The 13,319-nt window shown below is 38.1% G+C and overlaps 1 protein-coding gene across 6 annotated transcripts in view; it reads left to right on the top strand.

Moving 5' to 3' along the window:
* Positions 1-13,319, top strand: part of ANKIB1 (ankyrin repeat and IBR domain containing 1) — a 131,193-nt gene that overhangs the window by 61,452 nt on the left and 56,422 nt on the right. For 4 of the 6 annotated variants that reach the window (XM_043966720.1, XM_043966717.1, XM_043966718.1 and 1 more), the window contains one exon: positions 2,301-2,601. The exons of the other annotated variants lie outside the window; for them this stretch is intronic. In XM_043966720.1, the coding sequence (XP_043822655.1) occupies positions 2,301-2,601 (301 nt within the window). The remainder of the gene's footprint in view (positions 1-2,300; positions 2,602-13,319) is intronic. 6 annotated transcript variants of the gene reach the window in all.

Genomic DNA, 13,319 nt, shown 5'->3' with positions numbered 1-13,319 from the left:
CTTTCCTTCTATCACCATCACTCACTGTCCTCGTCTTTATTTTGAGGTTCATGATATGCAAGTTTATCACCCATCCAGAACAAAGTATCTTATCGATCAGCTTCCCAGGATACTTTCCTTCTTTCCTTAATGAGTTCAGTGCCTGGGTTATGGTCTTTTTCTTGATCCTAAATTTTGCATTCATATCACAAGAATCCAACATACATGTTGAAAACCACTCAGATACCCTAACTTCTAGTTTCTTAGTCTGTTGAATTTACATTACCCACTTCTCCACCCTACCTCAGTTACACACAGAGGTTGTGTCTTAAATCTCGCCATCACCTCCAAGCATTCTATCTCCATGTTCATGAACTCTGAAATATCCTCATTTGAACATAGCCTTGCGTCATTCCATTCTGCTCCATCGCTCTTGTTCTCACCATGACCTCCATTCTCACTGTGCCTTCCCAGTTCTTTCCTAAGTTATTACCCCTTTCTCTACCCCTTGGTGAACAAGCTCAACCGTACACCTTAAAAAAAATACAGATAAGCAATTATTTTAGTGACTTTTAGAGTCTGAGCCTCTGACAATAGGCCTAGAACTGTCAAAGTTGCCCTAGTTGCTGGCATTTCTTATTTAAAGCAGATACTTAGAAAACCCACTGTCCGTGGTAGATATTAGACAAGTCTAACATCAAAAGTTTAGCTTCCTGAGCTTCTGACCTATGGTGACTTTCTCCTTCAGATAGGCAGCTAAGTGGCACAGTGGGCAAAAGCTGGGCCTAGAGTCAGGAATACCTGAGTTCAAATCCAGCCTCAGAAACATATCAGCTATATGACCTTGGATACGTCACTTAACTTCTGAAAAGTGGAGACAATAATAGCACCTACCCCGTCAGACTTACTGTGAGGATTAAATGAGATGAAAATTGTAAAGCACTTTGTACAGTGCCTGACACGTGTAAGTGCTACATAAATAAACATTCGTTGTGATGATGATGACGGTGAGGACAACAAGGATGGGTTATCCTATTTCAGTCAATCCACAAGGGTTTTGGTGCTTAATTATTTGTGCTAAGTATCACTCAGTTGATCCCTATGCACTGAAGGGCTAACTAAGTCTTTAGACATCTGGGGACTGATAACCTGTCATTTCTATAATGCTCTAATAATGTCTTGACGAAGGGATAGTAATTAGTTTTAAATTGACCTTTATTTACAAAACTTATCATCCTGGTTTCTTTTATAGAATAATATTTTTATACTTTTCTGTCTTGCTTTTAAGATGACAAAGTTCATTTCAGTGTGTGATCTTTCAGGGTAATGTTTGTACTGAAAAGATGATAAAATATTTTGCAGAAAGCTATTTTATACTTGTGGGTGTTTTTTTTTTAAATTGTGGAAGAATTGTCTTAGAGGTATAAATGTTATAGATATTTGCATATCAAGAGGTAAAATGGACCTATGTTTCAGTTGCCAAATAATGCCTCAAATACTTTGCCCAAATCTGGTGAATCATTTAGAGACATTTGTTCTTTATGAAGAATGAGCAACAAATTCCCAAATAGGAACCCACTTTTTCTTTTAGGAGTTCTCAGAGCCCATATTTCATTAATAACTTCTAATGGATTCATTGTTTAGTTTATTTTGTTTGCCTTGCTAATAGCTCCTTTTCCCAAATATATTGCTTTTAAATGGCTCTTGTAACTTTGTTCTCTGGGCCATTAATGATCACATTTCAAGAAAGAGTATTATATTAGCTACCTAACTCAGATAAGCAGATGCAGTATAAATGTCTGCTGTGTTGTGCCAAAGCCTATCTAATGATCCTGACTTAGAGGAGTACTTTCAAAGGTAAGAATACAATCTCAGCTTCAGGTAGTAGTGTCTTTCCTCAGCCTAACAACATATTTTCATCACTACCATTGGCAAATAAATATAGAAGACAAACACAAGTGAAGCAAAAAAAAATGAAAATACTGCCAACCAAAGCTATTAATATGCCTCAAGATCTTCATGTGATTAAAATTTCAATCAGAAAAATACCTATGATTTTTTTCATCATCCATTACTGTTAAAGGATGGCCCTTTATTGTCTTAGTAAGTATTGAACTGTGATATGTAATAAAACTTTATGATTGCATAAAATTTGATAATATTTTCCACCTGTAACAAATCATATGTTCTCAAATGGATATCGGATTTGAGGCCTGAGAAAGTTATCCCTTTGAATATAACATGTATGTTACATTAGAAAAAAACAACAACAGGCCAAATGCTTACTAGCTCTTGTACTTTTTCCCCCTTTACCATTATAGGACCTTTCTTTTTGTTAGAGATGGAAATCCAAATAAGCGGAATGTGCACAATGAAACATCTATGCACCTGTTGTGTATGGGACCTCAAATTATGATATCTGAGGGAGCCCTTCATCCTCGCTTGGCTCGGCCCTCTGAAGATGATTTCAGAAGAGCAGATTGTCTCCGGATGATCTTAAAATGGAAAGGAGCGAAGCTTGACCAAGGCGAATATGAAAGAGCAGCCATTGATGCTGTTGATAACAAAAAAAATACACCTTTGCACTATGCCGCTGCCTCAGGGATGAAAACCTGTGTAGAGGTAAAACTTTAGATGCTTGTGCTTCTGTTCTGTATGGCCATCCACTGCCAGTATGTTAATAGCTTTACCTGTCTTCATATTAATGGGAAGAACATTGATTTTGGAATCAGAAGACCTCAGTCCCGCCTCTGATACTTACTAGCTTACTCATTTATTTAGGAAAATGGCTTCCTTCCTAGCCTTCAGGGCATACCCAATACAGTTACAGTGCACAGGATGGGGAGAGGGAATGAAACAAAACATGCTGTCACCTCACCTTCCTTCCTGTGTAGGAGCATACTGGGAAAAACAGATATGCTTATGTTAGGCAAGAAACTATAACAGTGAAGCCATGCTTTTGTCAAACCCTGGAGACTTACCTGGATAGAAATCTTTCTGTATAAACTAACCACAAAAGGACAGTGTAGTTGTGGCATTAAGTATGCACTGGCAGAAGTCACCTCTTTATTGTAAATGTCACCACTCCACAGCTACCAGGGTAACGGTAGTGTCTCAGAGCTCCTTTCCCAGATGTGATTCTGACAGAACTTGACTGCTACCACTTCCTCTGCCTTCTCCAGCCATAGTGTGGACACACATTTGCTAGGGCAGGAAAACTCTCTTTGTGAATCTTAAAATGTTAGAGTGCTGGGGAGACAAAGAGGAAATGAAAACCAGCAGCCAGACCGGAAGAGCTTACCTTCTGCTACAGGATAAGTGCAAGGTAATTTGCAGAGGAGAGAGCACTCCCAAACCAGGAGATGAACATCATCAAGCTATTGTGAAATGTTCCCTCTGTGCCAGGCCCTGTGGTAAGTGGGGGGTACAAAGAAAGCAAAGACGGTCCCTTCCCTCCAATGGCGAACATTGTATCAGAGAAGAATATGCACACACTTGTGTACGTACAAGATCTTTTCAGGGTCTGTTGGAGGCAGGCTTAGGAAAAGTTACCCCTGAACAAGGCCCCTGAGTTATACCTTAAAGGAAGCTTAGGAATAGAAGAGGGGATAAGGACAAAGGAGTGCATTTTGGCAACTTGCAGTGATCAAAGAATAATCTTGCCAGAAGGTCTCATCCTGTTTGGTGTCTGGGAGATAAAACTTAGGTAAAGGATTTATGGGAAAAGTTTCAAAACGAAAAAATGTTTGCACAAGCAACATTCTGGAAGCAGGAGATGGGAGTACTTAGTTCTGAGAACTGAGTAGAGTTTAGTTTAGCTGGATTCAAAAAGGAGTGGGGGGGGGGCAGGGAGTAATACAGAATGGATAGAGAATCGAAGAGCTTAAGGGCCAAGCTTAGAAGGGTTTTCTTCTATGTGAGATGTGGCGCTTGAGCAGGAAATGGCATAGTCAGGCTTGTACTTGAGTACATACAACATAATCAGCTAGGCTAGCTCAGACTAGAAGTGTGATAAGACCCTCAACAAGGGTTGTGGCCTTTCCACGTCATAGGCTGGAGAGGTCTTGGAGGTAGAACAAACAAGACATAACAGGGGGTTGGATGGGGACATGAGGGCAATGGAAGAGTGGAGGGTGACTCTCAGCTTTTGGCTTTGGGTAATGAAGAATGGTGAGATCATAACCCACAGAAGTTTGTGTCAAAGATGCAACAGTCATTGACCTTGAAACACAGTGGCATATCTGCCAAACCTTTTAGAAGATGCTGTGCCCTCAGCCACCCTAGATATGGTCATTTAGCCCACTGTTTAAGTTTATTCCCCAGGGATATGAACACATAGTTTAAGCCACTCAGATAACCAGATTCCCTAAAGCTACCCTCCTCTGACACAGAATGGCTCACCTGGCTCTTTTGTAACAGTTTTGTTGGATTAAGGACCAGTTAAGTAAACACTGGTCCAGAAACCTGGGTCTAGCTCTGCTTTCATATTTTTATTGTTTTTAAAAAGACTGAGCACCAAATAAAATGTGAACTCTTTTTATAAGCTTAATACATATTGACAAGCAATGAGAGAGAAATCAGTCTCCTTACTAATTATATTGGCAACCACTATTGCTTCCTAACACCACGTATCAGTTGCTGTGTCTTCCTGTTTTGGTGACCGACAACATTGGTTGGTTTATAGAATCCATACAGATATACTGGCTTCCAATAACGTGTGCTTCAGGTTTTGTCTCAGTTTTCCATTAATTCTGGCAGCTTCTTGGCTTGTCCTTCATAATCTGTCTTGACTCAGGTCAAGACTTTCTTTTCAGAAAGATTTCTGGCTTTTTCTTTGCAATCTTCAGGATTGAGGAGGCGAGTCACCTTCTTCTCTTGTGCATTGGACGGAATGAGGTGATTTCCCAATACATTGGCCTCTTGACCAACTACTCTCCTTAGTGGCTTATCAATCTTGTCTGTTACCCAGCATCCTCCCCGGTTGACCATTTGCAGGTGACTGATGCATGTCATTTGCCAAAGGCAATTCAACAGAGGGCAAAACATTGCCAGCTGTTGAGAGTGTGATTTATAAGTATATTGCTATGGTTTTATTATTTATTTGTCTTGAAATACATTCTTCTGAAATAGATTTTGCTATCTTTTGCTTTTACAAAGTCTAGATTTATCCCTGTGTTCCTACATCTACCTCCTTCCAAAGGGACCATTTCATGTAACAAAGAAATTTTTTAAGGGCATGTATAATTTCCTATTAAATGGTTTTAAGTTTCATGTTATAGGACATATAACGGCAAAGACCCAGACTCGGTCAGTGATGTCTACAGATGCTTCAGTGGGTGAATGAAAAGGTATTTTAAGTGCTTACTTTGCACCAGGTACTGTGCTACACAGTGGTAGTACAGATATAAAAAGGAAAACAGTCTACCCTTAAGGCACTTATATCCTAATAGGGAAAGACAGTGAATGCAGGGTAGTCATAGCCAGAAGAGATATTTTAGTCTTAAAATTCACTGGGATGATGAGTAGAACCATAGGGAAATTGATTGACATGCCCTTTCCAAGAACGAATGGTTGTATTGATTTGATGATTGTTCCAGAGCAGAACTTGACTGCTACCAGTTCCTCTGCCTTCTCCAGCCATAGTGTGGACACACATTTGCTGGGGGGGGGGGGGTGAAACTCTCCTCAAGAGGGGGGGGAATAAGGGAGGTAAATGGTGAATTAGAAGAGAAGCTAGGGTAAAAATGCAACATTTGATTATATGGCTTCAGATCCTACTCATTGAAACAACATATACTCTTTAAAATTACATATACCCAAAGTAAGGAGATGGACTTGGGCTAACATTTTTAATAGTTTAACTGATACATGATCCACCACGGTAAGATCGTTGAAAAAGCCTAGAAAATGCCCATTCAACAGAAACTTGATCCCTACAGGCTACAATGTCACCACCAAGGACAGCTCTTCTTTAGAGTATAAATTTATTAGAGGAGAAAACATTGTGAAGGAGGATAATAGAAAGTTAAAAGCAGTTATTGCTTCATAAGCAGTTAAAGAAAAAATTATCTTGAAGAGAGTTTGGCCTACATGAAATCATCCTGAAAAGATGTGTTAGTGCAAAGAAGATAACTGAAACAGAACTTTTAATATTTTTGTAAATTGATCTGTTTTCATTGGTGATAATAGTGGCATTGTTAAGTTACTGCCTGAGTAACTATGGTAAAAAGTGATAAACATATTAATGTATTAAAGCAGATGAGGTTGGGTAGGAGAGTTCATTATGAAGGAAATCTGTGTTACATATGCTCCAGGATCAGTTTGAGTTACCTGAAAGATCAGGAGATTATAAAAGAACAGAAAGGTCACACAATCTACACAGAAACCAACGTATTGATTTATTTAGCTTCATTATATTTATTTGGTACAAGGGAGGATTTCTATTTGGGAGAGAAGAGGAAAGCAGGTTTATTTAGTTGGCAACCAGGTTAATAGTCTTTGAACTATTTCATAAGTCATTTCTTGCCTATATAAAAAAGTTTAGTAGTTTTCTTCCCCCTTTTGTAATTTCCAATAAATCCTTTAGATTATTCATAGATAGTTGGAGTTCCCCAAAAGGCTAATCATGAGTTCAGAAAAACTCCCTATGAACTTGCCCACCAGATCCCTGACCAGACAGCATTCCACAGTTCTTCCAGACAGGTCAACAAGTGAACCTTTATTGATAAGCTACTTTAGAAGACCAGCTTCAAATCACACCTATGGCTGAAGAGCCACTGCCATGTGCCTTTTGCAAATTCAGTGTATTTTCATATGTAAGTTAGACATTGAACCCTGCTTCCACTTCTTAATTTTGTGATGGCACCGCTTAACCCATATAACCAGCTATTTAGGGAACATTGCAGCTAATGTTGGCAAATGAGAGACTGATTACTTCTGTGGTCTCTGCATACCCCCTTTGGGGGGGGGCAGTGGGGGTTAAGTGACTTGCCCAGGGTCACACAGCTAGTAAGTGTCAAGTGTCCAAGGCTGGATTTGAACTCAGGTCCTCCTGATTCCGGGGCTGGTGCTTTATTTTTATGCACTGCTCCACCTAGCTGCCCCCACCTCTGTAGTCTCTGAAATAACAGAAGGGATTCATCCTTTGGATGGGTTAGACCAAGTAACCTCCATAATTTCTCTTATCTCTAAGATTCTTTGATTAGAAAAAATAAATTTAAGATTACTTATTCCCCTTCTCCACTAATATACACACCAAACAACCCAGAGGACAACATTGTGTTTAAATATAGTGCAGTACATTATTAACAATTAAAGAAAACATAGAAGACATATGACAAGAAAAGTAAGTAGGCTGGTCCTTTAGCAATGATAAAAGATGGCTAATAGTTACATCTCTTCCCTCACTGTCTATTTACTGAATATTTCTGTGGGAGATATATGTAGCAATAGAGTCCCAAAAATGCCCAGAATGAAACAGCATGGAGGGATTGCAGTCTTTTTTGGTGATCGGAATAGCCACATATAATGAGATCATCAATTCATGAAAGGATCTGTGATAGACCATCATCTCTGACCAATAGTCAGTGACTGTAAAGAATATACTTTTCTGCCTGCCTTGGTCATAATCAATCCTTTTATTAACTTTCAATATTCTACTTATAACACACTTTATCATTCATTTTCACTTAAAAAGTCCTAGACTGTGACTGTATTGTTTATTTTTTTATATTTTTAGTACACTATGTAAGTTATTCTAATGAAACTTTCCAAGAAACCAATGTGCTGTGTGATAGGTCCATTGTAAAGTAATTAGTCTAACATACTGACATCGCCTATCAACTAGGCACAGAAGCACAGAGTATCTCCCCTTCCCCAACCCTGCCATTTGGTTTTCTTTGTCTGCAGGTATATCATGTCACAAGATGAAGTTACATGAATAGCAGATTTAAGATACATGTATTATCTTCCAAGAACATCTTTAGCTATATGTAAAGTGCTTTTCATAGGGCCTTATGAATTACCTTTGCTACCTTTAGACAAATTATTGATCACGTAGTTCATTTTAGCCTACTTTATGAAAAAATTGGCCTTAAATAGCACACCATACATTTTAGCATATACATTTCCTCACATTTCTTGAGGTCTTCTACATTTTGCAGTAAATATAATTTGATGTTACAGCCTGTTAAACTGAGTTTTTCAAAAGAAAGTATGTGTGTTTATTGATGCATATGTATTTGTACATGCAGACATTTGTTTTCCGATTCCTAGTGACTGAATGAAATATGGCCTATATATAACATAGACAGAACCTTTGGCTGAAAGAAATCTTGAGACATCCCATATATCTTTAGGGAGTGCCACAGTCTTTTCCTGAAAAGAAGATGGGAAAGACTCAGGACCTATCAGATCTGTCATGACTGGTCATATCATTTGTTTGCTTTTACTTAGGCAACTTTCCTCTTCGTTATTCCATTTTTTGGTCTTTAGCTATGAGTATGAATATGAAGGTTTGACATTTCGGTGAAGCATTTTTCATTAAAATAAAGTGCATTTTATTTATTTCTATTTAAAAGGGAAGTAAGAGATACTGAAACTGGGCACTGGCCCTAGCTCTGTCACTCTCTCTTTTAACTTTAGTCAAGTAATCGGACATCTCTGAGTTTGTTTCTTCATCTTTAAAATGAGAATGTTGAATTAAAGTTTAATTTTTTTAAGTTTTATCTATTTTCATTGATAACTTTCTGTTTTTTAAAATACCTCCCTTAGCAAACTAGGTTTTGTTACATTTTCTGTTTAAAAAACATCTTTAAGGTAATTTGGCAAAACTAACTGGTATATGAGTCATAGTTGACAATTGTATGTTCTGATTAAATGAGAATTTTACAGAGATGTTGAACAGTTTTGATAACCTGTTGAATTTAGAGTTAGAAATTCCTGGATTTTAATTTTACTTTTTGTACTCTGTGATAAAATTTGATAATAGTTAAATAATTCAGGCTCTCTGAGCCTGTTTTCTTACATGTAAAATGGAGCTAATGATATCTCATACTTTTACAGGAATGTTGTGAGGCTTAAATAAGATTACATAAGTAAAATACTTTGTAAACCTTATACTTAGAATTCTAACTTATTTTGGAGCATATGCAACAATAATAGAATAAAAAGAGCATTTATACACTGATTAGCTACAGCAGTTGGCACAGGGCAGAAAACCATTGCTCAAGGAATTTGCTAGAAGTTTTTCACATGTGAAAGTTTCATTATGTTTGTGAAAGAAATATTAAAATGAAAGTAATTTATAATGTGATTGAAAAATGATATCTTTAGGGTCTCCTTTTCTTTAAAGTCTAAAGTTGGGGATTAAGTATCTGTGGACCAAAGGAGGAAGGTCTAAGCAATTTGTACTATGGTCAGTTCATTCATCCACTGTTTTCTTTGCCAGATTGAAATCGAATTGGGAATTCAGACAAGGAATTGACCAGGCTACAAGAGTCAGTGATTATATTGTCATCCCTATAAAATCCCAGAATCCCCCCTTTTCCTAGATGGTGATTTATAACTTATTTATTCTATTTTGCTCTATTAATTTAATCCCACCTAACATGGAAAGCACTGAAGAGTATCCAAATAAAAAAAGAAAGAAAAATCAAATTAACTACTTCTTAGAGAGGAAATAACTATTTGCTGATGTAGAAGTCACTTGAGAATCAAACTTGTATGCTACCAAACCAGCAGTGGTCACAATCAATACTAAGGAGAAAGGGGCCAGATGTGATAAACGTACTACAAATACTTATACTAACTCTAATCATACCTAATCAGATGAGCTATTTGTTGATGATGAAAAATGGGAACTAATCAAGAAAAAGACATGGACTCTGATAAATCACTAACTAGTTTTATAGCTGCAACAAAAAGTCTGAGAGAGTCTAGAAAACTCTTTGGCCAGCAAATACCTAATCTCTTTTTCAAGCACAAAAAGCAGCCAGTGTCAACAAAGGTTTAAGAGGATGATGGTAGACAGAAGGCTGAACAAAATACCGAAAAATGGTGAGAGGGTAAACAAGCCTAAAGGAAGCTTGTGAAATTTAGCCATGTATTATTGTAAGAATGTTTGGAGTAAAACTGGCGGACAAACAATAAATTGGCCAAAAAAATGTAACATTTGTTAGCACTTCCATAATATTCTATTTTCATCATTGATTATAGAATCATAACATTTGCACTCTTAGCATATTGGTATCTGTGTGCTCTGTGAGGGAGTGAAAATTGCATTCAAAGAAGACAAAGCCGGGGCAGCTAGGTGGTGCAGTGGATAGAGCACTAGTCCTGGAGTCGGGAGGACTTGAGTTCAAATCTGGATTCAGACACTTGACACTTACTAGCTGTGTGACCCTGGGCAAGTCACTTAACCCCAATTGCCTAAAAAAAAGAAGACAAAGCCAAGAAAAGCAGTTGAACCAGAACCAGACAACGTGATGGAAAACCATGCTGAAGACAGCATCATTTTGAAAGCAAGAGAGAAACTGATTTTCAAGATACCCAAATTAAAGGAATGATATGGATATCTCTGGTGGCAGTACTCAAACAGCATGATCAAGTTTGTAACTACAACTCACAGGCAGTTCTTTCATCACTATAAATGCTTGATGAGAATGATATACACATCACTTTTTGATAGCAGAGCACATGGCCACAGTCTTCTACTTGCCTAAAAGGCATAGAAAATCCAAGATCTTCATGGTTTGGGAGTTGTTGGATTTTTTTGTTTTTCTGTTTTTTTGGTGGTGGTTGTTTTTCTTTTTTAGTTTTGGGCTTAGCAAATCAAAGACAGGTTTAAAAACTGTCATCTAGCAAGTTATTTTAGGAAATGCATTTTAAGAAAACAGGACCATGGGCAGCTAGCTAGGTGGTGCAGTGGATAGAGCACCAGCCCTGGATTCAGGAGTACCTGAGTTCAAATCTGGCCTCAGACACTTAACACTTACTAGCTGTGTGACCTTGGGCAAGTCACTTAACCCCAATTGCCTCACCAAAAAAAAAAAAGAAAGAAAACAGGACTGAGTATGCTGGATATGGACATTAACACTGTCATAAACAATATAATTTAGATTCTTATAGTAGATGCTCCTGTTTGCCAATAGCATTGTACCGATATTAGGAAGCCCCAGCATACTATAGACCTCTTCCTTTATTTCTTCAGAACTCTTGTATGTAGCACAAACTGATTTGTTTTTTCTATGGAGCTTACTATTTCTTTTCTTTTCTTTTCTTTTTTTTGCAGGGCAATGGGGGTTAAGTGACTTGCCCAGGGTCCCACAGCTAGTAAGTGTCAAGTGTCTAAGGCCGGATTTGAACTCAGGTCCTCCTGAATCCAGGGCCGGTGCTTTATCCACTGGGCCACCTAGCCGCCCCCTAGACCTCCTTCTTAATGAAATCTATCACCATCCCAACAGTTTGCATTGCAAAAACCAGTTGGATTAACATTTTCTATTGTCTAGACTATTATTTGAACTCAGGTCCTCCTGAATCCAGGGCTGGTGCTTTATACAGCTACAACTTATACAGTGCCAGAGTATCTGAAGAATTAAATTTGTAAGTGACCCAAAGGTCATTGGAAAGCTGATAGTCATGGTTAGATTTAAGCATATTATTAATGATGACTTGGGTGGAGTGGAGAGAGAGAATTTTTAAAAGGTTTTAATCCAAGAAATATGTAATTATTAAAGGAGGTGGGTCAGTTTTGTAATGAGAACAAAGGATTGCAGACCAACAGCCTGAATGCTTCCTTGGTATCCACAGGATGTTCAAATTGCTGTTGTTGTCACAGTTGTCTTCAGGAATGAAGGACAAACATCAGGAGGGGATGTCATGACTTGCAGTGAATTGGATTTAAGGGAGGGAGGGCTCTGCAAAGTCACCAGCCTCACCATCTGGGTCCATCTGGGGACTTAAGATCAATGAATTAAAACATTTCTGCTAAGCACCTGCTCTGTGTAAGTTACTGTGCTAGGTGATATGATATATACAAATATTAATGTTACATGTATCCTTAGCCTTCCAGGACTGGTGGTGAAGTAACAGAGGTAACTGTAATAGGAAGTGATGATGTAGACCATTATAATTTAAAATAGTAAATAATGTGTCCTAAATTGCATAAAGTAGACAGGCATGTGCTAATCTGAGCCTCTTGTTCACACTGATCAGATAATTATGTTAGCAAGCTTTTTTTTTTTTTTTAAAGCTATGTCTTATGTCAGGCACTGTTAGGGGCTGCGTATGGGGGGAAAGGTGAAATAATTCCTGTAGCTGGACAACTGGACTTGTTCAAAACAAGATTCAACTAGCATAAAATAGACTGGGCCTCTAGGAAGGCAGATACTGCCCAGGATGCCAGTTGAGCACTTTCTAAGAGACTGTGACCTGACATAACAGTTTAAACCCCTAATAAATGCTTTGAAAATTCAAGTATTAATCTACCAATTACTTTTAATAACAGTAATACAATGAGCTACCAAAATAACACTAGCCCTGCCAAGGAATCTTCTACAAACAGGTCCTTGCTGTAGGTATCAAGAATACTGAGGAGGAGCAGCTAGGTGGTGCAGTGAATAAAGCACTGGCCCTGGATTCAGGAGGACCTGAGTTCAGATATGGCCTCAGACACTTGACACTTACTAGCTGTGTGACCCTGAGCAAGTCACTTAACCTTCATTGCCCCACACACAAAAAAATAAAAGAATACTGAGGAGGGAAACCTAGGGATTTTTTGCTGATATTCTGCTTCTGCAAAGAAGCATTTAACAAGTTAATCAGAAAAATTTCCAAATATGTAGGGGAAAATCCAATGATCCCTCTAGCTTTATTGGACTGGTACACAGCTAAATTCTTATCTCCTGGAAGTTGTTAACATTTGATAGGTCCTTTCAAACATTATACTTTATCCATTTGTTAATGCTATGCTTGTAGATCTTTAATAAAAAGAGGTAATGGTCCATTCAGTGCGCTTCCTATCTCCTAGGATCATCCTTACATGTTCTTCCTTCTGGACTAAGCTTAAGCTTCTGACTTTGGGGGCTTTTTTTAACTTTATGGTCTCTCAGCAATTTATATGATATCTTGCTAGATGCCCAGGAAATAGTTATTGAATGACTGGATAGCTTTACTAAATGACATCTCCTTGTTAGAGCTGAACAAGAGTAGTGTAATGACAGTGGCTTCCACTAAGTGAGGAATTTCTCTCTGCTGATGGAGACCAGCATGTTCTCTACAATTTATAATCTCAGAGTTGCCTGAGACACACATAGGTTGTATGATTGGCCCAGAGTCAGATA

The sequence above is a fragment of the Dromiciops gliroides genome, chromosome 5, assembly GCF_019393635.1.
Source record: "Dromiciops gliroides isolate mDroGli1 chromosome 5, mDroGli1.pri, whole genome shotgun sequence".
In the NCBI taxonomy this organism is placed as follows: domain Eukaryota; kingdom Metazoa; phylum Chordata; class Mammalia; order Microbiotheria; family Microbiotheriidae; genus Dromiciops; species Dromiciops gliroides.
This window is presented reverse-complemented; position numbering and strand designations above follow the sequence as displayed.